At 43.7% G+C, this 27,731-nt stretch overlaps 2 protein-coding genes across 7 annotated transcripts; one reads left to right on the forward strand and one right to left on the reverse strand.

Annotated features, from left to right (window-relative positions):
* The first annotated feature begins 1,614 nt into the window (after positions 1-1,614).
* Positions 1,615-6,099, forward strand: LOC136524629 (uncharacterized). Its single transcript, XM_066517917.1, has 9 exons — positions 1,615-1,707; positions 1,805-1,872; positions 2,356-2,484; positions 2,596-2,661; positions 3,805-3,867; positions 4,433-4,495; positions 5,303-5,424; positions 5,506-5,667; positions 5,762-6,099. Exons 1-9 carry the CDS (start codon positions 1,615-1,617, stop codon positions 5,779-5,781), a joined length of 786 nt encoding a protein of 261 aa, XP_066374014.1. The 3' UTR covers positions 5,782-6,099.
* A 354-nt stretch (positions 6,100-6,453) lies between these two features.
* Positions 6,454-11,968, reverse strand: LOC136522237 (protein APEM9-like). Of its 6 annotated transcripts, none has more exons than XR_010775822.1 (4): positions 11,545-11,962; positions 11,172-11,451; positions 6,733-7,879; positions 6,454-6,591 (listed from the first exon to the last, which is right to left on the reverse strand). XR_010775822.1 is itself a non-coding variant. In XM_066516041.1 (4 exons), the coding sequence occupies exons 2-4, from the start codon at positions 11,589-11,591 to the stop codon at positions 7,631-7,633; spliced, it is 576 nt and encodes a 191-aa protein (XP_066372138.1). In that variant the 5' UTR covers positions 11,592-11,742; positions 11,883-11,922; the 3' UTR covers positions 6,477-7,630. The 6 variants fall into 6 exon arrangements, 5 of the variants coding, with proteins under 5 accessions (XP_066372138.1, XP_066372137.1, XP_066372140.1 ...); XM_066516041.1 differs by having other exon boundaries at positions 6,477-7,879; positions 11,545-11,742; positions 11,883-11,922; XM_066516043.1 differs by lacking the exons at positions 6,454-6,591; positions 11,172-11,451; positions 11,545-11,962 and adding exons at positions 8,496-8,585; positions 8,814-8,913; positions 10,226-11,149 and having other exon boundaries at positions 7,744-7,879.
* Positions 11,969-27,731: the final 15,763 nt, after the last annotated feature.

The raw sequence follows: 27,731 nt of genomic DNA on the forward strand, positions 1-27,731 counted from the left end.
AGAAAATTTTATTAGGCTACTCACCCCCCTCTAGCCATTAGGACCTTTCAGTTGACGAGGTCGTCCAGCGTCGTGCAGGTTGGCTAGGAGCCCAGAAGGCAGAAAACTCACCTTGGCCGGCGCCTTCGCCGGTGCCGCAGCCTTGTCCTTCGCTACCGCTGTCACCGCTGCAGCGGCGGCGTCCTTAAATTTGGCCAGCGATGTGTCCTCGATGGGGGTGGCGAGATCCCCGCGACCACTGGCGCGCGGCAGGTACCCTTCCACGGCTGCCTTGGCGACGACATACTCCTCCCCTTCGATCCCATTCTCCACGCAAGTGGTGCCCTCGCAGCCGGCGTCCTCCATCGCACGGGCGTGATTGGGGGGAGATGGCCGCGATATGTGGCGGCGGGGGGAGGATGGAGTGGAGCGCGTGATGCAGGTATCGCAAGGGGGAGTCGTGGACCGACGGAGCGACGATTGTCGCACGAAACGGTGGTCTTACTTTCTTTCTTTTTAGTTGTAGGAGATTTGGTTGCCTATCGCCAATCTTTTATATTTAGTTTATTAAATTTATGATAACTTTTTTACCTAGTTTTGACTTGCCAAATCTTTGACATGGCAAATTTTAGTCGTAAACAAATCATGCCCTGATTTCGAGCCGAGTGACGGGGCGGCGGATGTCAGCACTTAGCAGGGCGGCAGATGCTCAAATAAGTTTGATTTTGGTAAACCGAGACTATAGGGTTGTAAATCAATACATTTCCAAAAAGAGTCTTGTTTCATCAGAAGCAGTATAAATTTCTTTTGTGAAGGAAGGTTTATAGTTGGATTTATTTAGCTAAAGTTTAGCGGGCCAAATTATTTAGCCGCTAGAGATCAAGATGGGACGGCTAAAATTAAGCTAAACTTTAGCTATAGGCAAATGTACATAATTCATTTAGTCGTTTCAACTTAGTTAAACCCAACTGAAGCATGGATAAACACAAAATGGCCCCTCTGTTTTTTCTATTCACATCGTGTTCAACAAAAGTAATAGCAACATGGTAAATAAATATCAATAAGCCAGAGGATCCAAATAGTCACAACTAAACTTTAGTGGGCCAAATTATTTAGCTAAGGTTTAGCTAAGCTGAATCCAACGGGACATATATATAATTATATAGCAGCAATATAGATTTTTTTATAAACGGCACAAATTGAAAAACTAGGCACCGTCACTGACCTCTGGGTCCTACTACCTATATAACTGCACACAACATTTTCTAATGTGCGAACGCATAATAGACCGGCCGGCCGTTCCTATCCTACACTGTATAATAATGAGAAGCCAAAGGGGCATGAGTGCATGACCCTGATAGGATCGGATCCATCACAGCCACATCCTAGACTCCCACATCTTTCGCCGCCTGGGTGGCCTCTCCTGGCCGGCCTTGTCGCCGGCTCCACATCCTCTACCATGGCCGCCGCCCAGAGAAGGTTCAGGAACCTCTCTACCCTCTCCTCTACCATGGCCGCCGCCGCCCAGAGAAGGTTCAGGAACCTCTCTACCCTCTCCTCTACCATGGCCGCCGGCCCAGAGAAGGTTCAGGATGACCGAGGGGCTGCCGGCGTGAGGCATCGCCGCCTTAGGCGATGCCGCCACCGGTGAAAGGTCTCGCCTTGCTCCCCGTCCTCGTCGCAGCTGCTTCGTCGCTGTTTCAGATTCAGATCCGCAGCATAAGTCCGGTAAGATCAGGTCTAGCTGTGGCCACAACACACTCCCCCAATTCCCCATCTGGGCCTATATGGGCCGCGATTTGATTTTCCGGTTTTTTGAAACTAGCAATCCGCCGATTCGTTCAGCAACCTTTTATTTGAAGAGTTCAAAATCGTTCCCTCTCCAGCATTTTGGTTTCATTCTTTAGTTTTAGTCCCGTACCGCTCGGGAACGCAGAGCTATGGAAAATCAGGCTCTATAAAACACGGGGGCCCTTCCCCTTCTTCCAATCACCCTAAAAATCGATTCCACGCGAGCCCAGGCATAACCCAGCGCTTCCGGAGGACTTCGTCGGTTAAGGGCTCTTTTCTCGAGAAGGGAAGCGATGGACGGAAACGGGTAATTTTTTTTCGCAAAATATGACAATTTTTTTCGCATGTAACATATTTTTTTTATGTCGGGTAGGTATTTCGGGTTGTCGATAATTAGGTCTAGTTCTTCGCTTAGGGTTTATTGTGTTTTGATAATTAGGTTTCGCTTTGTTTTTAATTTCTTCTCGTAATGGTACCCAAAAAAAACTCGTCGGGCAGCAATTTGTCTTTCTTTGACGTGATGGATAGCTGCGCTTGTCTTTTTTCGACGGGTCTGTAATTCTTAATCCTCTACTGTTTCTGCAGTTTCTACGTTGGTTCCATGTTCGTCCCGTTCCTGGTTCGAGATGGCGATGAGTCGCCAGATCGTGTTGACCTCAGGTTCGAGCTCAACAAAACCTTCCCTACCCTATCTGAATGTTTGATGGTTTCTTGGTATCTTCATTTCTGTACTCTGTTGAAGTTTGCTCTTACCAGACTGTCCTATATTGTTACCTGTTAAAAAATTTATTATTAATGGTGCAATTCGGTATTATACTTATGCAGTCTGGCCTTTGATATTGGAGAGGATTCTGACGTCCCTCGTGTCCCTCTCTTCGATGACAGTGAAAGGTGGCAGCAGTTCACGAACTTTATTTTTATTTGTCTTATACACATTATCATTGACCTCTAACTAGCTTCCTCGTTACCAGGAGTCGTTTCACACCACTTAGTCCCAATGGTAACATCAGTTCCCACATGTGCTGAGAAATCTTTATTTGCTTGGCGAAGCGTGTTTGTAATTTGGGTGCTATTCATTATCTGGCTTCCGTTGTCTTAGTTGACTAGATTATGCTGTCTACTATTTATTGCGTCCACAGCTGTTCTCATTTTGAATCACCTTTCATTTAGCTTCTATACTGTTATACAATATATAATTCTGCTTTTTACCACTATATACAATATTTCTGCAACTTATCAAATCGTCTGTTGATTTACTACAATTCTAAAATCTGTAACTGACTTAGGGCCTCTTTGGCACGGCTTATGCCGGCTTTGGCTTCATCTATTTTGCGCAAATCGAGGCACTGTAGCGTGAAGCCGTTTTGTAAGCCGGGGTTAAAATGAACTAGAAGCCGGGAAAAGCCAGTTTTTCTGGCTTCACCAGCTTTGGCTTCACCGGTGAAGCTGTTTTGGATGAGCCGTGCCAATGGGGGCTTTACCATTTGCTTTTCTTTTTCTTTTTAAGCAGTCTGGTCTAACATCTGTATTTTATTTAATAGTTAATGATGCGATTTGATTGCATGTTCTATTGTCTACATTATTATTATCCTCTAACTAGCCCTTGTTACCAGGAGTCATTTCAGAGCACCTAGTCCCAATGGTTACACGAGTTCCTATTTCGTTCTATGCACTTACGTGTGCAATTTTTGCACAAGTTTCTACTTTTTTGTATATTTGTATGGATGTTTTTCTCTAAATAATGGCCTACTCCTACTCCCTCTGTTCCAAATGGCAAGATGCATAAGATAATAATATAGTTCTGCCTTAGTTGCTTCATAAATGTTGTGAAATGGCACAATGCTAGATTCCAGTCGTAAGTTACTTTTGGAAGTACTCTCTCTTTATTTCTGAATTAACAAGTGCTATCTGGATCTATGATAATTGCTCGCCACTTCCTTGTTACAGCTTCTGAAGTTTGATCTTATTATTTTGAATTGTTCTACTTAAGATCCATTATTAATGATGCAACTTTGAATTGTTCTACTTAAGCAGTTTAGCTTCAATTGGCAAGGAGTCCAACTTTGCTCCTGAATCTTACTCAGAAGATGACAAAAGGTGACATCAATATCTGAAGTATTCCATTTTTATTTATTCATCTTATGCATTATTTTCCTTTTAATAACTAGCTTCCTTGTTAACAGGATTCTTTCACATCGCTTAGTCCTATTTTGGATTTTTGGTACTATAATATGCTCTTACATGTGCTGAGAAATCTTTACATGGACATTTCTCATCACTTGTCCCCAATGGTTTCTGTTTTGTTATTTATAAAATTATGTTGTCTAGTAAGTGAGCTGATCTATAATAATGGCTCACCACTTCCCTGTTACAGCTTCTGAAGTTTGATCTTATTATTTTGAATTGTTCTACTTAAGATCCATTATTAATGATGCAATATTGAATTGTTCTACTTAAGCAGTTTAGCTTCAATTGACAAGGAATCCAACAAAAGGTGACATCAATATCTGAAGTATTCCATTTTTATTTATTCATCTTTGCATTATTTTCCTTTAATAACTAGCTTCCTTGTTAACAGGATTCTTTCTATTTAAGCAGATCGGTCTGAAATATTTATTGTTTTAGTCGTTGAATGATGCAATTTGATTTTGTATTTATGCAGTTTGGATAATGTGATTGCAACTTCATGTGGTCTGACAGCACCACCTGTAGGCCAAGGAAGAAGGTTGACACCTGATTTACTCTAGTTTTAGTTTTTTTTGTTTAATACTTTGTGCTGGTCTCCTGTTTTAGTCTACTCTGCTGGGTAAGGCCCATCACTTTGTGCAGCAGTTTTGTATGTTTGTAATTTTCATGCTGCTTGACAATTTTGTTTTACTATATATTCTGAGTTACTGTATGATTGCTAGATTATTGTCTTTTGGGAGCACTTCAGAGTTTCTTTATGAGTTATTACCCTTCGCATTTTTGTATGGATGCCTTTTTCTACCTAATGGCCTACCCTTACTCCTTTTCAAATTGCAAGCCATTTTGGCCTTTTTTTTAGATATACATAATTTTTACTATGCATCTAGACATGGCATATATCTAGGCGCCTAGTTAAAGCTACATATGTATCTAGAAAAGCCAAAGCGACTTAAAATTTGTGGCAGATACTTCTCATTCTAGTTCGTTTTTTCTGTCTGTTTTTTTTGAAAAATATATGTGTCTAAGTTTTTAAATGAAATGCACAAATCAAAACATATTTCGTGTAGGCTTCAATAAATTGTTTTTCATGTGTAGGCTTCATCAGTAGTATGGCCTTCTTGTAACTGTGCTGCTTTGGTTCTTGGTAGCTTGTAATTTGGGTGATGTTAAATATTTGGTTTCTTTCTTAAATCAGTTGATACTTTCTGCACCATTTTCTATGCTGCTTATTTTCATGCTTTTATGCAGTTTTTCTTTTCCTATTCTATGTTAGTTTATCATTATTAAAAAGCCTGTTTTAAGCGTCCTGTATGTCCTTATTGTTTTATTCTCTTTATGTTTTAAGCAATCTGTATCCTACCATTGAGGAAGTTAGGCTGATGATGGAAAGGACAGCTATAAATCAGATGAACAGAGCACATGCTCAAGCCAGACAGATTTTTAGGCTTAAAGAAGCCCGATCTAAAGGTATGCTCTTAGAATCAGTTTTTTTTTATGTTTTCTTGTTTGATTCAATTTAGTGCTGTAGTGATTTTTTTGAACTGTCAGATAACAGAAGGCATAAGGAGAGGGACGCTGAACTGATGAGACAGCGCGAGGTGCTTGATGTGACGTTCATTGGTGGAAGTCGCAAATCTAGAAAGCACATCGCCAAGGGCGGACTAATCGGTGACAAGGATGGAATCGCTCGTCCTGTTTCTTTTATCCGAGGTATATATCTATCATTGTTCTCGTTACAGAAATCCATTTTGGTGTGAGTTCAGTTATGATTGTTTTAGTTTCTGATTAATATTTGTCGTTTCAGCTCTACCTGCGCGCAAGTGAGAGCACCCATATGGGAGATTTGTCTACGATTGCAAACTGGATCTTGGGTTTTCTGGATGTTTTTGGGACATCTTTTGATCAGTTTACTTCTGGATGTTTTTGGGACATCTTCTGATCAGTTTGCTTACGATCGGCTTGCAATCAGACATTGTGGATGTAACAGATGTGTACGATAGCAAACTAATCTCGGGTTTTCTGGATGTTTTTGGGACATCTTGTCTGATCAGTTTTATTCTCGATGTTGAAGGGTCATCTAACAGATGTACGTTAGTATCTGGATCACAAGTTTTTCTGGATGTTTTGGGGAAATCAATTTTATTCTGGATGTTCATTAGGTTGGCTTTACTTGATTGCTTGTACCTGCAGAGTTTTGAGAATTTTTTTGACAAATTTATTAAAAATGTAGTGATTGTGGCTCCTGTCTCGTTAACGGTTGATTGATGTCAATGGGCAAGTGATTATGAGAATTCCTGAGCTAGAGAGCAGTACTTTACTCCGTAAACACGAATTTGCAGGGAAAGCACTCGCCAACCTCTAGGTCCACGTGCCTGAAATGAAGAAGCCCCAAGATCATTATCATGCTGCATTAAGCGCAGTTTATTTACATTTTCCACGACACAAAATCTGATCATCTGACTTATTTCAATTGAGTTATAATGTTAGTGGCATAAAGAACTACATCATAACCAGCTTCCTCGAGGGGCTTGTGGCACTTGTTGGACAGCAGCTAGAGGGTTCGTCTGGACAGAGAACGCAAGCCGAAGTGCATCAACGAATGCTCGTCGTGGAGAAGCTTGCTTGAACACAGTCCTGTTCAGCAGATTCATACACAGAAAGTTCACTTTTGACTGTTGAAGTCGTGCCTTGGATAACATTAAAGTCAACTGAGAGTTTTCTTTCGGAGCACGTACATGGTTGAGAACAGCAGCGAGAACAGAAACATTAACTTACCGCTTGGTAGACCAATATGTATTTTTTCCAAACTTCAGGCAAATCGAATGAAATCACCAGAACAATGGATCAAATTGATTTGCAACATGCTGGGATGGTTGAGCGGACTTTTCTTTCGAAAGATCCGTAGCAACTAATTACAAGTGTTTTGGCACAAGAGGCGCCCCTTTTTTGCATGGCTTCACCAATTCAGTGATGCCACACCACCCCTATAGTTTATGATCAGCTTCCACAACGATTGTAACAGGCCATTCCTTGACAAGGTAATCATCTAAACTATCTGGCTAGCTGGCGCATTGCCCTGCTGCTGCGCCGTCGACAGAATTATCATCTCGATGCCTCTGTTACCTGCACGTATCCACATTTTTGCTTCATCCTGGATTGCGCTGAAGAGCTGTTCAGGTGTCCCGCAATTGAAAACTCAATTGTTTCTTTCTTTCCAGATTTACCAAACGGTTAGCATGGTCATGGATCGAACGCCATCCCTCTTGGCACCCTGGCCACTGTTGCCCATGTCGATGAACCACTGACCGAAATCTTCCGTCTGGCCCCAGTTTACCGGCTTCAAAGCTGCTGCTGAGATCCATGAACCAACTTTGTCCCAAATCAATCTGGAGAAGCAGCACTCCTGGAGCAGGTGACAGATCGTCTCAAGATTCCTAAATGCATAATGGACAGAAGTAATCATTCGGCCATCCCCTGATTTGTAAGCGCACAGCCATCCAAACTCTGTTCTGGAGCATCAACCAAGAGAAGAAGCGGCATTTCGGTGGCGCCTTTGTTCCCCATGTAATTTCAGCTGTCATGGACTTAGTCCTTCCAATGAACTGCAAGTGACAAGCAGACTTTGCAGTATACTGACCATCCGGAGTGTGGAGCCAAGTTATTGTGTCCTCCTCTAATGGCCGCAACACAATGCCTTGTAACCTTCCCCATAAGGCCACAGATTTGGTTGAGCGGACTTCACTAGGACCTTTTTGAGCCCGTCGCACACAGGAGCTATCTTTGGAGGATCCTCATGTGACAATGGTGTTGAGCCATTTGTTGAAGTAGATAGGTTCCTCTCTGCTGTTTGTTTTACCCCTTCAACAGTGGACAGCTTTTTATTTGCAGCTAATCGTACTGCATGAAGCTTTTTTAGTAGGTCCTGTAGAAAAAAAAAAAGAAACAGCTTGATGAAAAAAAGAATGCAACAGTAAAGCTTACTGAGAAAAGCAAGAATAATGGGAATTCAGAAAACAAATGGTTTTGGAAATATAATAGAGAGAATTCTGTATTTGGCACTGGAACAAATCGCTCTTCCGTATTTGGCACTGGAAATTTTGAACTTCCTTATCTAGCATCAACTTGAAAATTCCTTCCGTATATGGCACTTCCGTCCATTTGATGCAAGTAACGGTGTCAAGTGCCACCTAAAATGATATATATGCCCTTCTATGTACCAACAACATGCAGTGCCAGATAGAAAAAGAATAAATGGATATAATGTCAAATAAGGAAAGCACAAATATCACAAATATACTTGTGAATGAAACATAGCATTTTGATAATTGAAGAGTGGCAATAATAATCAATAAATTTGATGCACAAGCTTCACAAATCTGACCACATTGTCAGCATACTTAAAAAAAAAATGTAAACACCTTGCACACCTCACATTAGCTCAACAAATCCATACAATAGGGGTCTAAGTTCACATGTCCAGGTTCATAAATATGCATACATTACCAGGTTCATAAACATAAACACATGAAGGTTCATACATAGGGGGTCTAAGTTCACGTTACAGAATTCTGTGCCTGCCTTTGGCGATTCTCCGGGTAATCACCTTGCGCCCACCCTTGGTCGATTTACTACAGAACCAATGTGACAAGGACATCAGGGCACTGAACCACGATCATGCCAGGTAAACTAATTTCCTAATCTAAATGAGGTGCGAAAAGTGAACATGAACGGAAACGCATATACAAAACTTGATAATTCCAACTTGAAACCCATCTTCCTTTTTGGACGAGGGATGAGGGAAGCAAAAGCACCCAGTTGAACTGGATAACAGGATAAGGGAAGCTAGAGAGACAGACCGTGTAAGAAATCCATGGGTTCTTTTCCGCTTGATGGTACTGGGCTGGTAAGTTCTTTTCGGAAGCAACTGAAGGGGGTCATTAGCAACAGGATCCTCAACTACAAATAGCAGAACACAAGCAACGGATTAGCAAAGACATCAAACTCACAAAAATAATAATTTGATCCTAGCTCCCAAGTCATAATCAAAAGCCTACAAGTCATAACCAAGACTGTATCATTCACCTAATAACTACGAATATTTTCAGCATCAGACGTAGCAAGGAACAGTAACTGTTTGGGACCATGCAAGTAAACAATCCAGGAACAGCAAGATGAACTCCGCATGTACTTGAGTATTTGTCACTTGTCAGACACTTTCTACCCAATTTCAGGACAATCAGCAGCAGATGGAACAAGCCACGGTCACCATTTGGCACCATGCAAGTAAACAATCTTAGGATAGCAAAAAGAAACATGTGTAGTTGAGTATTTCTAGTGCACTTTCTACCAAATGTAGGACTTAATAGAAATCATATGTTTATAAGAGGGAGACCTCCCCAAGCTCCACGCAATCTCAGTTTTAGGCTTTCAAATGATCACACACAATAATGCAGCGTATCAAGCTTTGGATTCTACTACCTATTCAAGGTAGAAAAGGGCATACAGGGAACATTAAATAGTGCATAATGTATTGCAAGCAACGTGCTCTTCTATGCATAAGAGTATCAATCACACTACATACATGGCTTTTCTCAAGGTTGATCAACCACTTGTTAACTTTCAACACAAACCAAACAACACAGATTTTGAAGCCCTAACGCTTGTGAATCATAAAGACAGCACAGGCACTAAAGATTTATTTGTCAAGCACACACTCATTAGTGGGCCAGACACACCCACAAATCATCACTTTTGTGCTTCTTCAGAATATTGCAGCAATACAACACCACTTAGAGTTACTAGAGGACATGAAAGTCAGGCAACATCTGCAGACCCCCTCGAGCTACAACTAGCTAATAAAACAAGCGCTGACACATAACAGTATAACACAGGTAATAGTAGCACTTCGCCATTGAGGAAGACAACCATGAGATTTCAGAAAACAATGTCCCCGGAATGAATGAATGAAGCATACCTGTGCGAAATCATGGCAATTCTTCCCAATCCCGCACAAAGCAAGGGTTAACAGTGTAATGGTATAACTACAAATCACAGAAATTGGGCAGCAGATCAGAAATCATGAGTTTCAAGAGGTCACACGCAACAATCTCTATATACAATGTACGCTATGACAACATTGCTCCCAAGTCCCCCCCTTTTCCCCATTTCCAAACCAAGCAGTGACTAGCGATCCGAGCCCAACTGTAAAACTCAATCGCGGCCCAATTCATTCATGAGTGCGTGTGTGTGTGAGAGAGAGAAGCGGAACCGTCTTCGATGAAGAAGCGGAGCGACGGGAGGCCGCAGGGGAAGGAGATCTCGCCGGGGAGCGAGCTCAGCCTGGAACCATCGCCAGGGGAGGCCGCTCCACGGCCTCTACGCGAGGACCTCGCCCCGCCGCGCAGCTTCCTGGAACCAGCCCCAGCAGGCCAGGCCGCCCCGCCGCGCCCAGCGAGCCCGCCCCGCTGCCGCGTCCCCTGCCGGAAGCTCGGCCCGCCCCGCTGCCGCGACCCCTGCTGGACCCGCGCGTCGATCTGCCACCATGGGGAGACCTCGGCTGAGGGACCGGCGCCTCTAGCTGAAGGAAGGGCGCCGTGATTTCCTGGGCACCGGCGGCCGACGGCTCCTCCGCCCCCATCCTCATCTCCTCCGGCTTCCATCTAGGGTTTTGTTTTTTTTTCACAGGAAGAGAAGACTGACGGGGGAAGAAGGGGAGCGAGCGTGCGAGTTTCGCCCGTAGCGACTACCGAGCAGGTGTGTGCCACCAAATTACATAGAGGGGTATTTTGGTACTTATTAAGAAAAACTGACATGGTCAAGGAAGTCAACAAACGGATGGATGGCTAAAATGGACGGAAGTGCCATATACGGAAGAAATTTTCAAGTTGATGCTAGATAAGGAAGTTCAAAATTTCTAGTGCCAAATACGAAAGAGTGATTTGTTTCAGTGTCAAATACAAAATTCTCCCAATATAATAAGGAGTCCTAGTTTAGCATGAAAATTATTTGCAAATGAGAAAAACAAGCATACTGTAGTTGAGATTCATTCAGAAAGAATTAGTTTTGCAAATATAAGGAATCCTAGTTTAGCATGATGAAAATTATTTGAAAACCTATAAGATCCCAAGGTGGTATGGACCTTAGTTGGCATAATAGAACATTCGGATTCGGTGTGCTGTTGTAGAATTATTAACCAATGTTTACAAGAAAAATACCTGTCGGCTTTGCTCAGTCAGATCAGCTTTTTCTGCCCATGAGATAGCAGTTTCACTATCATGAGAGACAATACAGATGAATGTTACTGTATACAATTCTGCCAACTGAAAATACTGCCCAGTTGACATAACAGATGTAACAACAAAACCATTTGAAGTGCTGCCATGCTCTCCGTCCAAAACATAAACCTCATCATTTGTATATCTCCAATTGGTAAGGTACTCCTCAAAGATTGGTCTGAGGTCACATACAGATCCTGCTGCCATTTGAATGGTAGCTCTATGAGGAGAAATATAGTGGTCATTGATACAGAAAAATGATGGACACAATACAGGTAGTACTAAGTATATGAGACTTCAGAGTAGCAATTACCCTGTAAGGAAAACTCTAGCAGGTACTGATGGCACTGAACCAAACATTGTCTTAAGGAAATGTTTTCAGGACGGCTGGTCGAGCCTGGACGCCTGAGGACCGTCCAGGACGTCCAGGACGATTAGTCGTCGTCCAGGATGATTAATCGACCCTGGACAAGTCCCCTGGTCGTCCCGGTCGTCCCCCTACATATGGGGACTGATATATACCATATATATATATTATATAGTTATATATACAGTATAAAATATATACCATATATATATACACACACACACTAGTATACTACATGTTCTAGGCTCTACTGCTCTAGATAGATAGGTCAGCTGGCCACTTACCTGGCTGCTGCAGAGCCCTTTCTTGTCTTGTTGGCTGCTGCTGCCAAACTGAAATTATAGAAAAATAAAGCACATTAACAAAGGCAATTAGGTGAAAGGCAATGAAGTGATCAACAAAGCAAATTAACACAGTAAAGCATATAATTTAAACCAGTCCAGAACTGCATAGTGCATAGTGGCACACTGCCACTGCCATAGTGCATACTGCATAGTGCATACATCAAGTCCAGTACATAAATAGGCAAAAGATAATACTTCGCTGATGTAGTATATGGGTCGTTGTACTTTATACACGCGTCCTTCTTCTTCTCTTTCTATGACTGTTGCCGTGCTGACCACAGTAGTAGTCGCCGCAATGTATAGTATCATATCTTCGTCTTTCCTTGGGGGTGTGAGAATTGGTGAGGATGTGAGGTATGCCTTAAGTTTCTTGAAAGCTTCATCGGCCTCTTTTGTCCACTCAAACTTGTCTGTCTTCTTTAGTAGTTTAAAGAAAGGTAACCCCTTTTCACCGAGTTTTGATATGAAATGGTTGAGGGCCGCCATGCATCCTGTTAGTTTCTGCACATCTTTGATACTTCTAGGTGGGCCCATTTCTGTTATAGCTCGAATTTGCTTGGTGCTGGCTTCAATCCCGCGCCGACTGACCAAAAATCCGAGTAGTTGTCCTGATGGAACTCCGAATACACATTTATTTGGGTTCAACTTCCATCTCCATCTCTTCAAGTTTTCGAAGGTTTGCTTTAAATCTTCAATCAGAGTGTCTGGGTTCTTTGTTTTTACCACTACATCATCCACGTATGCCTCCACATTTTCACCGATTTGATCCCCAAGGCAAGTTTGGATAGCTCTTTGGTATGTGGCGCCAGCGTTCTTTAGTCCGAACGACATGGTCTTGTAACAGTAAGCACCGAACAGAGTGATGAAAGACGTCTTGCTCTGGTCTTGTTCTTTTAATGCGATCTGGTGATACCATGAATAGCAATCAAGAAAGGATAATAGTGTAGACCTTGCTGTTGAGTCGACTATCTGGTCAATGCGTGGTAGCCCGAACGGATCTTTTGGGCAATGTTTGTTGAGATCTGTGTAGTTGACGCACATGCGCCACTCGTCCGTGTTCTTCTTTTGCACAAGGACCGGGTTTGCTAGCCAGTCTGGATGAAGGATTTCTCTGATGAATCCGGCTGCCATTAGTTTTGTGATTTCCTTTTTAATCGCTGCCTTTTTGTTGGGTGAGAATCGTCGTAGCCGTTGCTTTATAGGCTTGGAGCTTTCATTAACATCAATTCTGTGCTCAGCCAACTCTCTTGGGACACCTGGCATGTCGGCCGGCTTCCAAGCGAAGATATCTTTGTTGTCCCGAAAAAAGTTGGTGAGCGCGAGTTCCTATTTTGCCGAGAGGTGAGCACTGATGGTTGCTGTCTTGGAGGTATCGCCAGTACCCAGGTCGATCTGCTTGACGTCGGCTTCTTTCGATGGCATGATGATGCTGGGCTTTTTAGCCGGTATTTCTAATTCTTCTTGGCTCATCTCTGCAGCAATTGTGGCTATTTCTTTTCTACTTTGATCATCTTGTGCTTTGGCTGCAATCTGGATTGCTTGAACATCGCAGTCAAAAGCGCGTTTCAAGTCACTTCGGAGGGAAAGTACTCCATTAGGTCCTGGCATCTTGAGCAGCAAATACGGGTAATGCGGTATCGCCATGAATTTTGCTAGTGCTGGTCGTCCGAGAATTGCGTGGTATGATGACTCAAAGTCCGCCACCTCAAATTTGATGAATTCTGTACGGTAGTTTGAGGGTGTTCCAAAAGTGATTGGTAGAGTAATTTGTCCGAGCGGCATGGCTGCTTTGCCGGGTACTATTCCATAAAAAGGTGTGCTTTTTGGTGTGATCATCCCGGTGAGTTGTGGTCCCATCTTTCTTAGTGTTTCCGAAAAGATGATGTTGAGTCTGGCTCCCCCGTCGATTAGTACTTTGGTGACAGTCATACCGGCAATAGTTGGGTCTAGAACTAGTGGGTAATGGCCTGCGTTCCCTACACTAGTCCTTTGGTCTTCTCTTGAAAATTGGATTGGATATTGTGACCAATTGAGATATCTTGGTGTAGCCGGTTCTGCTGTCATGATAGTCCGCAGTGCTAGTTTTTCTTGATGTTTGCTTCTGCAATCTGGAGCCCCTGAGAAGATCACTGCTACCGTTCCCCTGGGTTTTTGGAATCCTTTGTCCTCGTGATTGTCTTCATCTTTTTTCTGATTGTCCTCTTTGGTGTTCTCCTTACTATCTTTTCTTGTGTATCGATCATTGAAAGTGTAGCAATTTCCGATGGTGTGCCTCCCATTAGGGTGCAATGGGCAACGTATGTTTTCAATGTCATCATATCTTCTGGGTTTGGAAAACTTCTTTGATTTGTCGGCCATTGCCTTGTCTGGTCTACGTTTTCTTTCTTGATGTCTACTATTTCGATGATTTTGCTTGTCCGGGTTGTCCTGGTTGCTTCTATCCGGGAACCTCTCTCGTGTTTTTTCTTCTGCAGTAATCATCTTTTCCACTGTTCGCCTGAATTCTTCATTGTTTCTCAGATTTTCTTTGCAGAAATCTTGAAATTGCCACCTAGCCATGATTCCATGAGAGAAAGCTTCAATTACTTCTCGTTTGGTGATGTCATGCACTTGAGCCCGTAGTTCGCCGAATCGTCGATAGTAATTTCTGAGACTTTTGCCTCCCTTTTGCTTGAGTCCTTTCAATTCTGCATGAGTGATTGGGTGTGTAATGATTCCTGCGAAATTTTCACAAAAAGCTCTTTGCAAGTCCTCCCAATTTCTGATAGATCCTGGATTTAATTTGTCGAACCATTGGAGGGGCATAGTTTCTAGTGCCATGGGAAAGAACAGGGTTTTGATATCGTCGTCTCCTCCGGCTAGTTCAATTGATTGTGAATATATTCTGAGCCATTGCCTTGGTTCAGTTTTGCCATCATACTTGGAGTGATTAGACGGTTTGAATTTGTGAGGTAATCGTACTGATGCAAGCCTGTTCGCAAAACAGGGGAATCTGTCGTGCGTTCCGGCTTCTTTGAATTCGGATTCGGCACCTCCTTCTGGCCAAGCGTTGTTTTGATGGGAATAAGTCTGCGAGGCTGTCTGGGTAGGCACCCTACTCCTGGTCTTCCTTGGTTGTTCAAATTGGTGGCCTTGATTATGTTCCTTCCTACTTTCTCCGTTATGGCTTCCACCTGGCCCAAGTCTTTCGAAAGCGGACTTCCTTTGATTTTGATCTTCTTGCCTGTGGGTTGTTGACCTGGCGGGCAATCTCGATCGGGCTCTCTCTTCATGCGTTCTTGGGATCGTCGATTGAAGCAAGTCTTGGAGCTGTTCATACTTCTCTCCGGGATGCGAAGTTGCCCTGAGTTCTTCTAATGCTTCTCGAATCTTATCGTAAGGCGTATTTGCCGTGCGTCTTTCTTTGACTTCTTGTTGTGATTTTCTTCTGTCGTATTCAGCCAAATCTGACTCGTATCTGATCTAGGCTTCCCTGCGCTGCCTAGCACGGTGTTGGCGCCCTTGCTTCAACTTGTTTTTCCTTTCTCTAGCCTGTTTCTGACTCTCGGTTTCTCCATTGTAGCCCATGAGTACTTCCCGTGCGTGAGCCGTTCTGTTATTGGTGTTAGTCTTCATACTGTCGGAGTTGCTGATGACTTTAGTAGACGCCTCGATGTCGCAGATCGAGTCTCCTTCTTGGTAAGGTAGAATAGCTGTTGTTGTTGTGCCGACTAGTTGGGTTCCGCTATCTTCAGGAACGGAACCTGGCCAGTGGATGATACAGTCTTGCGATGTTATCGTTAGCACGAGACCCTCCTAGGCTCCTGTCAATGGTATCCCAAGCATTGGATTGAAAGACCTTTTGAACTGTCCCTGATAGGATTTTGTCGTGTTGTCGAGCCCAAATAGAAAAGAACTCGATTTTTTGAAAGAACTCTGAGGGTAATCCGAGTTGTTTTGGGTTGTACTCTGGAATCCTGCCAAAAAAGAACTCGGTTTCTTAAAAGCACTCGAATAAGACTTCATCTTGGACACAGAACTTGAGTTCGAGTCGGATGCACGTAGTCGTGAAATCTTATTCGAATCGGATATTATGAGCTACGCGAATCTTCTGGTGAGCTGATCTGTCGTAGTTGTCGAAATAGGAAATTCTTCATGATGATCCAGATCTTTGAGGAGATGGCTTTGAAGCTTGCCGTAGTTATCCGCCTCGCAGATCCATGAGCCAAAGATGAAAGTTGATCCCTTCGGGAAGATCATGTTATCGAGGTCCATCGAGCTCTCGGATGCAAAGTCGCCGAAAACCCCTACTTGGCGCGCTAGCTGTCGATGTTTTACCACCGATAGCCTGCCACGGGGGTACCCAGGGCAGTATTGTTTGGGCTTCAGCGTATTGCAGAACTCGACGGTGAATGCAAGAGACAAACAATTTATCCTGGTTCGGACCCTCGATCGTTGATCGAGTAACAGCCCTACGTCCAGTCGGCGTTAGCCTTTGCGTTGGATTGATCGTGAAGAGTTGTGTTGTACCCTTGTTCTTCTTTTGTCCAGGAGCCCTGCCCTCCTTTATATAGTCAGGAGGCCAGAGTCCTAGCTGGTTTACAATGAAAGTTCCTAGTAGGATTACTGAATAGTACTACTACTAGGATTACAAGGGAAGAATCCTAGTTAGACTAGATCTTCTCTCTCCTTTGTGGGATATCCTGTGGGTCCCGTATCGACAAGTTCCTAGTAGGATTATAGAATAATACTACTTCTAAGATTACATGGGAAGAATCCTAGTTAGACTAGATCTTTTCCCTCCCTTGCGGGGTATCCCGTGGGTCCCACACCGACAAGCCCCCGAGCACTTCATGGTTGAGCTCTGGAAGCCTCGTCTTATTCCTTCAGGTCTTGTTGAGCAGGAACAAGCATCGTCTGAGTGCTTTCTTGAGTGAAACCATGTAGCGCTTCATGAGTTCTTCACGTGGAGTGTACCTTTTTGAAGAAAAAAGTACTCCCATTTAGGTGTAGCCCCTGAGCCTCTTACTGTTTGGCACAAGGAGCTGGAGGGTCTTCTCTTGAAATTGCTCTGATTCTTCATCGAAGGGCTCCTGAGCATATACCCGGGTTCTTTGTCAAAAGGAGCTCGGATATAGCTATGTACGGGTTCTTTTTGTCGTGTGGCCTTGAAGTGGTCTGTTTTGAAGAAGTCTTCTGAGTGATGTGCATTTTTTAAGGAAAAAGTGCACTCACTGAGTGTAGCCCCTGAGCCTCTTGCTATTTGGAACAAAAAGTTGGAGGGTCTTGAATCTTATGTTTTTTTGAAAAACTGTTGTCTTGAGGAAGTCTTCTGAGTGATGTGCGCTTTTTTAAAGGAAAAAGTGCACTCACTGAGTGTAGCCCCCCGAGCCTCTTGCTGGTTTCTTTTATCCAAAAAGAACTTGGATACAGGTTCTTGGCATGTTCTCTAGTAGTCTGCTGTTGTCAGATGTAGTTGTATGGTGGTGGTTGATAATAAATGCTGTTTGTTTATGAGTTGCATAGTGTTGGTATATTCTTCCGAATATGCTCATTCTTGATACTGCTCCTTCACGCCTAAGTCCTCTTTCATTGAATTCTATCTTTTCACTGTGTCCTTTGTTAGGTTTATTCCGTTGGTGCTCCCGGTCCATGTGCACCGCTTCTTTGGCCTATAAATATCCTTCTTGTGTGTTGTTTTGATTCATCGAGCGTTTTGTTGCATGGTCTGAAATTTTTGTAGTCATGAATATGGTAGTTTGTGAAGTAGAGCAGCCTCCGGGCGTATTTTGTAGTTCTTGTGTATCTTGCTATAGCTGGAGGGAGTCTTGTGATAGGGATTAGAGGTAGACTAATCCCACAGCAGCATTGTACTTGGAAGTACGTGGCAGTAGTTGGAGGGAGTCTTGTGACGTGGGATACGTTCCTTCATCTGGTAGTTCTGGGTTGATCCTCGTCGCCTGCCCTGAGATTGTCCGGTGCAGATCAACACCATATCCAGGATCACATCGGACTTGGGTAGACAGATGCCTATCGACCTTCTCTGCTCCATGTTGTCCCACCGTGCTACTGATTTCCGCCTTGGATGCACTGCGTCCGTCCTTTGAAGAAAACAGTGTAGCCGAGTGCGGTTTGTTCTACCAAGTAGCAATTTAGAACACGTAGTCGTTCCAGAGCCTAGTTGTGTCCGGGTTCCTCTTTGCTACATTGCTTGTCGTAGTACCGAGTTCATTGGGTCTTGTAAGATGTGTAATCTTCTATTTTTTGAAACCATTTATAATGGAAAGAATCTTGTCTTTTGAGTTGTCATTCTTTATTCTCCTGATGTCCCAGTTGTTTATGAGATTCCTGAGTTCTTTCTATAAGGACCGGGTTGTTGCGTTCCTTGTGAGGTAACCCTTCTTTGCTTCATGGTTGATGAGTTCTTTTTGTAGCAATATGATAACTCCACCGTGGTGTTGGATGGATAAGTCTGAAATCTGCCCGTTGAACTATACCGTTGTGTGGATTTGTGCCATCCATCATTTTAGCTGTGTTAGTAAATGGACCATTGCGTCCTCATGCCGTGTTAAAATGGGCCTGGTGGGCCATGTTTTTACTGGTGTAAAATCTATTTAAGGGCCTTTCCTCTTCTTTTTCTTTACTGCCCTGATTTTCCCTTGAAACCCTAGTCTTCAAGCTTCCGCCACCACCATTGTTGCCGTCATCTGAGCGCTGCCGTCCGAATCATCATTGCCTCCTAGTTCTTTGTTGCTCCTGCTAGTATATGGGTAGGAAGAAATCAGCGAGCAAGTCCCAAGCAACCTTTGTAGATGAGGAGGCATCACTTTCTGTGATTGAGAATCAAGAGTTTATGGCCATGAGGGCTGCTTAGAAGATTTGGCTAGCTTCGACGACGACTGAAGATCAGCTTCACGAGCTTGTTAGCGATGGTCTGATTTAGAGCAAGGACATTGCTGATTGGAGAGCTCCAGGCGAGCATCGGGTCCCTACTCCAGGTCCTGGCGACATTATTCTTTTCGTCTCCATTATCCATGCCAGACTCTGCCTTCCAGCTTCTGCTTTTCTTCACCGATTTCTCAACTATTTTGGGATTAGCCTGAACCATCTTGCTTTCTAATGCTGTCCTTCATCTTTCTGTTTTCGTTCATCTTTGTGAAACTTTCCTTGGAATTCCTCCTTCTCTTTCTCTCTTTTGTTACTTCTTTCGTCTGAAGCCACAACCCCGCCGTGATGACACCAATGTTCTTGGTGGCTGCGGGATTCAGTTTTGCTAGGGTCTTAAGAGCAAATTCTTTGACTATGACCTGGTTGATTCTGTGAGGGATTGGCGTGCCGACTGGTTTTATGCCGCCAATTTGATTCCTTCTCTTTTCGTTCATTCTGGATCTGGTCCCTTGGTTAATGACTGATGGGAAAAGAACCCCCTGACAATGGATGAGAGCCAAGCGATCAAGCTGTTTCTTGAGAGGATATATACTCTGAAGCAGCAGGGCTTAACCGGCTTTGGTATCGTCTCTAGTTTTCTTCGCCGCTGTGTTCAGCCTCTGAAGGAGCGGGAGAATTTTGGGTTTGAGTACTCTGGGCAGAGGACCCTTCTCGTATGGTCCCTGCCCTTGAGTTAACTGATGAGGAGGTGCTCAAGTGTCTTCAGAAGATGCTGAAAGGAGTAAGCGTCGTCCCGCTTGCTGTCCTTGAGTATAGTGCTAACAACCCGCCTCCTGCTGTGAGTTGTTTTTTCTTATGCGGGTACTTTTTATATTTCTTTTATTGTCTCCACTTTTTGCTTAGTCTTCCTTGTCTTGTTGTTTTACTCTTTTATAGGAATTGGGGCGTAATTTCGCTGATCTGATTCCCATTGATGATTGCTCTGCAAATGTGGAGGCTGGGGATAGTCTTGCTGGGGCATCCTTGACCAGTAAGTTTTAAACCACCACAATATTTCCTGGTGTTTCTTCAGCAAACCTTGATGTATATGTAGAGTATGTTCCTCGTCCAGTTCCTTGAGCTCCTCGTACTATCGGAAAGAGGGGGCGAGCGGATAGTTCTTCTTCTACTCTATCTGCTGCCAAGAAGTCTCGCCAGTCGAGTACTCGTCCAGGTACTCCAGTTGTAGCTAGCATGCTCTTAGGTGAGCATATTAATACGCTCTGTCCTTTCGTTGTTTGTTTTTAACTTTGGCCGAGTACTTTTGTCCTTTTTCAGCTGGTGCTATGGTGGCCTTGGTCGAGAGTGAGGAAGAAGAGGATGACGATGCCGCCCTTGTTACTCATCGGTGAGTTGTTTTCTTGTTTTCCTGTTGTTGAACCCCTCTTTTTGTTTTGACTTTGGTCTTGTTCTCTTGTAGTAAGCGGTCATCGGGTTCGAGTTCTTCTAGGGCTCTAGTACTGGCCGCGCTGCTCCTATCACAAGGTGGCGGTGATGTTTTTGCCGCTATAGTTCCCCCTCTTAGGTCCTCTGTTGGTTTTCTGAAGAAGAAGGTAGCTGAGTGAGTGATTCCTTGTTATGCTTCTTTGCTTCTGTTTTCTTTTTCCTGACTCATATTCTTATCGTTGAGTTTTCTTATCATCTTGTAGACCCTCGCCTTCTCTTACTCCTTAGCCGCCCTCTTGTTAGTCCTCTGGTGCGCCCCCGCGTACTGAGTCAAAGGACTCGGAAAGTATGGTTGGTGAGGTGGCTGTGAGGGATACGGGCCCCCTGGTGATCATGCTACTTCGGATCTGCTAACTTGGGGGTGACCATGGCCATGGGGGTGTATCCATCTAAGGAGGTAGCCGAGGCTTCCTAGGATATGGCCATAGTTTTGCCTTCTTTGCCTGCACCGGCTTCTCCTTCTGCCTCTCTTGGTACCGGTGCTCCGCATTTGGATGATGATGTGTTGCATCAATTTGATGCTACTCATCAGTTGTCAAAGCTGACCACTGCCTGGGGACCTTGGCGACCTTTGCGACTTCTTTTGGGGAAAAGCTCCAGGTAAGTTTTTCTGAAGTTCTTTCTTTGGATGTTCGTCTTTCTTCTGTCCTTATGTCTTGTTTTTCTCTCTCTTTTTGCTCAGTCTTTTTCTCATGATCATACCAGCTTCTTTTTCTCGTCTGAAACCGAGAAAAAGTTGTCTTCTGAGGTGAGTACCCTAAAGGCAGAGCTTGACCTCTGTTGGGCCGAGTTGGAGACCGAGCATCAGACGCATCAGGAGGAGGAGAAGGCTCTCCGTGCCTAGGTGGTTGAGGTAGAAAAGCAGAGGGATGCAGCTGCCCAGGAGGCCTTGAAAAATGTGGAGGCCATGAAGAAAGAGTGCACTAGTATTGCGAGTTCTTTTTCATTTCCTTTTGTATTCAAATTTGCCTTTCTGCTGACTTGTTTTTTGTTGTCTGGTCTAGCTCTTCGAGTTGAAAAGCAGAAGCTCTTGGAGGGTATCGAGGAGATGAAAACACTTGTTCATACTAACCACAATAGGTCTGAGGAGGTAATTACTCGAGCTAAAGAAGAACTCGTGCTTGCTAAGTTGATTAGGCGTGGAGCTGACAGGGATCTTGTGCAGGCCCAAAAAACTATCGAAGTCTTGTCTGGCAAGTTGGCGATAGCTACTGAGAACTGGAATGCTTTATGGAAATCCTTTCGGTTAGTAGCCGGTCTTCCCTAGACTTCAGTGGATGATGGTCAATCTTGGGCTCAGTTTATTCCCTAAGTGCTGACCCGTTTCTAGGAGTTTGTGAAGAGGTGCGCCCAACTGTGTACCAGAAATGTTATTGCCCAGGTCCAAGTTCTTTCTCCGGAGTTTCCTTTATCCAAGGTTGCTGATGAAGTCGAGAGTCAAGAATATCTAGATGCTGTTGAGAAGGTGGAGCCTGAGGTCGAAGATTTAGCCAGGAGGATTGTTGATAATCTTAACATTGATATTTCTTCTCCTGATGATAATGCTTGATGTAATTGACCTTTGTACTCCAGCTTCTGTAATAGAACACTAAACTTCTTTTTGAATGAAGATTGAATGAAGATTCTTTATTTTTTTGTTGATGTCTTCTTTGCCTGTATTTCTTCATCTTGTAAACAACCCAGTTTAGGTAGATCGTTGTCTTGACAAACTTTCTTGATCTGTCGAGTGCTTTTCTGGCTTTCGTTTGTGCCGTGTAAACAACTCGGTATATGTAGATTGTTGTCTTGACAAACTTTGTGTTCTTGTTAGTACTTAAAAGACTTAGGACCGGTGATCTCAAGTATCTTTAGCTTCTTCTTTTCGGCTTAACTCAGGATGTGGTCAGCATCTGGTCCTTTCCCTGGTTGCAAAAACATCCTAGGATCGACAAGCCCCCGAGCACTTCCTGGTTGAGTTATGGAGCCTCGTCTTGTTCCTTCAGGTCCTGCCGAGTAGGTACAAGCGTCATCTGAGTGCTTTCCCGAGCGAAACCATGTAGCGCTTCTTGGGATCTTCTGATTGTAGCCCCCGAGCCTCTTGCTATTTGGAACAAGGAACTGGAGGGTCTTGTCTTGAAATTGCTCTGATTTATTCTCAGGCTTAGTTTTAGTCATTTTGCTTTTTGGTTCGGGTGTTAGCTTATTAGCTACCCTTATCGGTGGGCTCAAGCATCTTTTTAGCTCTTTTGCTCTCGACCGATATGCTTAGGCGTATTTTCAGCCATTTTGCTTTTTGGTTCGGGTGTTAGCTTATTAGCTACCCTCATCGGCAGGCTCAAACATCTTTTTAGCTCTTTTGCTCTCGGCCAGTATGCTCAGGCGTATTTTCAACCATTTTGCTTTTTGGTTCGGGTGTTAGCTTATTAGCTACCCTCATCGGCGGGCTCAAGCATCTTTTCAGCTCTTTTGCTCTCGGCCGATATGCTCAGGCGTATTTTTAGCCATTTTGCTTTTTGGTTTGGGTGTTAGCTTATTAGCTACCCTCATTGACGGGTTCAAGCATCTTTTTAGCTCTTTTGCTCTTGGCCGGTATGCTCAGGCGTATTTTTAGTCATTTTGCTTTTTGGTTCGGGTGTTAGCTTATTAGCTACCCTCATCGGCGGGCTCAAACATCTTTTCAGCTCTTTTGCTCTCGTCTAGTATGCTCATTGGAAACAACTCGGGGAAAGCCATAATAAGACATATGTTGTCGAGAAAGAACCATCTTTATTGATCATGAACATTGATAAGTCATAATAGTACATATGTTGTCGAGGAGCACCATCTTTATTGATCATGAACATTGATCTCTTGTGGCTTGTATATATATTCTTCCTTGAGTTGTTTTCATGCGTAGAATCTTCTTAGCTGGCTGATGTGCCATGTATTGTTGACTTCTTTTTCGTCTTCAGTTATCAACTTGTATGTGCCTGGTCCGGTGACTTTTGTGACGATAAAAGGACCTTCCCATGGACTGAGTAGTTTATGGCGTCCGTCAGTTTTTTTGTATTCTTCTTAGTACTAGGTCTCCGACTTGTAGTGATCGAGGCTGGGTATTCTTGTTGTAGTGGTGTCTTAATCCTTGGAGGTATCTTGCTGATTGAAGGGTAGTGTTTACTCTGACTTCTTCTGTACTGTCGAGTTCTAATCTTCGGGTGTGTTCTGCTTCTCCTTCGTCATATTGTTCTATCCTTGGTGACATTCAGATCAAGTTGGCAGGTAGTATGGCTTCTGATCCGTAAACTAGGAAGAAAGGTGAGTATCCGGTGGTTCTGCTTATTTGAGTTCGTAGCCCCCATATGACCTTGGGTAATTCTTCAATCCATTTTGATCCATAGTCCACTAGTTCTTCATACAATCTTGGTTTTAATCCGGCTAGTATGAGTCCATTAGCCCTTTCTACCTGTCTGTTGGCCTCTGGATGTGCGACTGATGCGTAATCTATGCTGAAGCCGTAGTCCTGTGCCCAACTTTGGAATTCTATGGCTATGAAGGGAGAACCCAAATCTGTGATGATTCGATTGGGCATACCGAAGCGGTGCATAATGTCTTGGATGAACTCGACTGCTTTGGCTACGCTGTATTTTTCGAGTGGTTTGTATTCAATCCACTTGGTGAACTTGTCAATTGCTACGAAGATGTACTCGAAACCGCCTTTTGCTTTCTTGAGAGGTCCTACTTGATCCAGCCCCCAGCAGGAGAAGGGCCAAGCGGGTGGGATGCAGATGAGATTGTGTGCTGGCACATGAGCTTGTCTTGCGAACATTTGACAACCTTTGCATTTTCTGACAAGTTCTTCTGCGTCTTTCAAAGCGGTTGGCCAGTAGAACCCAGTGTAGAATGCCTTGCTGACCAGTGTTCTTGAGGCAGTAAGATTTCCACAGCAACCAGAGTGTATTTTGTCTAGGATCTCTTTGCCCTCTTCAAATGAGACACATTTTAGGAGTACTCCTGATGACGTAGCTCTTCTGTAGAGCTTGTCCCCTACTAGGACGTAGTTCTTGCTTCTGCGAACAACTCGGGTAGCTTCCTCTTTATCCACTGGCAACTTATTCTCTTTGATGTAATCAATAAAAACCTGGGTCCATGAAGTGGTGATTACTAAAATCTGGGTGCCTTTAGCTGAGATTTCAGGGGTTATCTCACCGGGTTGTTTGATAGAGGGAGCTGATAACTCCTCTATGAATACACCGGGTGGGACCTTCGCCCTATCCGATCCAAGCTTGGCGAGGATGTCTGCCGCAATATTAGAATCGCGCAGGATATGTAGAATTTCTAATCCTTGAAAATGTTTTTCTAGCTTTCGTATTTCAGCATAGTAAGTGCCCATGTTTTCTTTGGTGCAGTCCTAATCTTTGTTGACTTGATTGATGACTACTGCCGAATCGCCGTATACGAGTAAACGCTTGATTCCGAGGGTAATTGCCACTCGTAGCCCGTGGATGAGGGCTTCGTATTCTGCTTCATTGTTTGTAGCTTGCCATAATATCTGAAGGACATACTTGAGTTGTTTTCCGTCTAGAGAAATGAGGAGAACGCCTACACCGGTTCCGCCTAGCTTGAGTGATCCATCAAAGTACATCTTCCAATGATCAAGGATGGTATTTGACATAGGTTATTGAATTTCTGTCCACTCGGCAACAAAATCGACCAGGGCTTAAGATTTAATTGCCTTCCATGGGGTGAAATCGATATTGAGAGCACCAAGTTCAACTGCCCACTTAGATATGCGCCCTGTTGCGTCTCTATTATGTAGGATGTCTCCAAGTGGGAAATCTGTCACCACGGTAATCTTGTGGCTTTCAAAATAGTGGCGAAGCTTACGTGAAGTGATCAAGAGGGCATAGAGTAGTTTTTGCACATGCAGGTACCGGATTTTTTATTCTGATAGTACTTCACTGATGTAGTATATGGGGCATTGTACTTTATATACACGCCCTTCTTCTTCTCTTTCTACGACAATAGCTGTGCTAATCACAGTAGAAGTTGCCGCAATGTACAATATCATGTCTTCGTATTTCTTTGGAGGTGTGAGAATGGGCGAGGAGGTGAGGTATGCCTTGAGCTTCTTGAAAGCTTCGTTGGCTTCTTCTGTCCACTCGAACTTGTCTGTCTTCTTTAGTAGTTTAAAGAAAGGTAACCCTTTTTCGCCCAGTCTTGATATGAAACAATTGAGGGCCGCCATACAGCCTGTTAGTTTATGCACATCTTTGACACTTCGAGGAGGGCCCATCTCTGAGATGGCTCGAATTTGCTTGGCGCTGGCTTCGATTCCACGATGACTGACCAAGAATCCGAGTAGTTGTCCCGAAGGAACTCGGAATACACACTTGTTTGGGTTTAATTTCCACCTCCATCTTTTCAGGTTTTCGAATGTTTGCTTTAAGTCTTCAATTAGTGTATCCAGGTTCTTTGTCTTTACTACTACGTCATCCACGTATGCCTCTATGTCTTCGCCGATCTGATCACCAAGGCACGTTTGGATAGCTCTTTGGTAAGTGGCACCAGCATTCTTGAGTCCAAATGACATGGTTTTGTAGCAGTAGGCACCGAATGGAGTGATGAAAGATGTCTTGCTCTAGTCTTGTTCCTTTAATGCAATCTGGTGATATCCTAAATAGCAATCAAGGAAGGATAATAGGGTAGATCTTGCTGTTGAATCAACTATCTGATCAATGCGTGGTAGCCCGAACAGATCTTTCAGGTAGTGTTTGTTGAGATCTGTGTAGTCGACACACATGCGCCACTCGTCCGTATTCTTTTTCTATACTAGAACAGGGTTTGCTAGCCAATCTAGATGGAGGATTTCTCTGATGAATCCGGCTGCCATTAGCTTTATGATTTCTTTTTTAATTGATGCCTTCTTGTTGGGTGAGAATCGTCATAGTCGTTGCTTCATAGGCTTGGAGCCTTCATTGATATCAATTCTGTGCTCAGCCAACTCTCTTAGGACACCTGGCATGTCGATAGGCTTCCAAGCGAAGATATCTTTGTTGTCCCAAAGAAAGTTGGTGAGCGCGAGTTCTGATTTTGCCAAGAGGTGGGCACTGATGGTTGCCATTTTGGAGGGATCACCGGTGCCTAGGTCGATTTGCTTGACGTCGGCTTCTTTTGGTGGTGCGAGGATGCTGGGTTTTTTAGCCGATATCTCTAGCTCTTCTAGGCTCATTTCTGCTGTGATAGTGGCAATTTCTTTTCTTCCATCGGCGGCTTGTGCTTTTGCTACAATTTGGATTGCCTAAACATCGCAGTCAAAAGTGCGCTTCAAATCACTCCAAAGAGAAAGGACACCATTAGGCCCTAGCATCTTAAGCAACAGGTATGGATAATGCGGTATCGCTATGAATTTTGCTAGTGCTGGGCGCCCGAGGATTGCATGATATGATGAATCGAAGTCTGCAACTTCAAACTTGATGAACTCTATACGGTAGTTCAAGGGAGTCCCAAAAGTAATTGGTAGAGTGATTTGTCCAAGTGGCATAGCTGCCTTGCCAGGTACTATTCCATAAAAAGGGGTGCTTGTTGGTGTAATCATCTCGTCGAGTTGTAGTCCCATCTTCCTTAGTGTCTCTAAAAAGATAATGTTGAGTTCGGCTCCCCCATCAATTAGTACTTTAGTGACAGTCATGTCAGCGATAGTTGGATCTAGAACCAGTGGGTAATGGCCCGCGTTTCCTACGCTAGTCCATTGGTCTTCTCTTGAAAATTGGATTGGATATTGTGACCAATTGAGATATCTTGGAGTAGCCGGTTCTGCTGCCATGATGGTTCGTAGAGCTAGCTTTTCTTGATGTTTACTTCTGGAATCTAGGGCTCCAGCGAAGATTACTGCTACTGTCCCCCTGGATTTTTGGAATCCTTTGCCTTCATGGTTGTCTTCATCCTTTTTCTGATTGTCTTCCTTAGTGTTTACCTTATTATCTTTTCTCGTGTATCGCTCGTTGAAAGTGTAGCAATTTCCAGTGGTGTGATTTCCTTTAGGATGCAAAATGCAACATATGTTTTCAATATTGTCATACTCTCTGGGTTTGGAAAACTTTCTTGATTTATCAGCCATCACCACGGTGTTGTCAAGTCCACGTTTTCTTTCCTGATGTCTGACATTTCGATGATTTCGCTTGTTCGGGTAGTCTTGATTGTTTTTATCCGGGAACCTTTCTCGTGTCTTTTCCTCTGCAGTAATTATCTTTTCTACCGTGCGTCTGAATTCTTCATTGCTTCTCGGGTTTTCTTTGCAGAAGTCTTGAAATTGCCACCTAGCCATAATTCCGTAAGAGAAAGCTTCGATTACTTCCTGTTCTGTGATGTCATGTACTTGAGCACGTAGTTCGCCAAATCGTCGATAGTAATTTCTGAGAGTTTTGCCTCCTTTCTGCTTGAGTTCTTTTAATTCTGCGTGGGTGATGGGGTGCGTGATGA

The sequence above is a fragment of the Miscanthus floridulus genome, chromosome 18, assembly GCF_019320115.1.
Source record: "Miscanthus floridulus cultivar M001 chromosome 18, ASM1932011v1, whole genome shotgun sequence".
Lineage (NCBI taxonomy): Eukaryota > Viridiplantae > Streptophyta > Magnoliopsida > Poales > Poaceae > Miscanthus > Miscanthus floridulus.

What these genes read in the sequence shown, in the direction of transcription:
- LOC136524629 (XM_066517917.1), top strand. Translation starts at nt 1,615, where the DNA reads ATGCCGCCACCGGTGAAAGGTCTCGCCTTGCTCCCCGTCCTCGTCGCA. An exon ending in TACTCAGAAGATGACAAAAG is followed by an intron (nt 3,868 to 4,432) that starts GTGACATCAATA and finishes GTATTTATGCAG; the next exon opens with TTTGGATAATGTGATTGCAA. An exon ending in CCTGTAGGCCAAGGAAGAAG is followed by an intron (nt 4,496 to 5,302) that starts GTTGACACCTGA and finishes TTATGTTTTAAG; the next exon opens with CAATCTGTATCCTACCATTG.
- LOC136522237 (XM_066516040.1), bottom strand. Translation starts at nt 11,591, where the DNA reads ATGTTTGGTTCAGTGCCATCAGTACCTGCTAGAGTTTTCCTTACAGG. An exon ending in GCTAGAGTTTTCCTTACAGG is followed by an intron (nt 11,452 to 11,544) that starts GTAATTGCTACT and finishes TTCTCCTCATAG; the next exon opens with AGCTACCATTCAAATGGCAG. An exon ending in TGACTGAGCAAAGCCGACAG is followed by an intron (nt 7,880 to 11,171) that starts GTATTTTTCTTG and finishes TTTTTTCTACAG; the next exon opens with GACCTACTAAAAAAGCTTCA.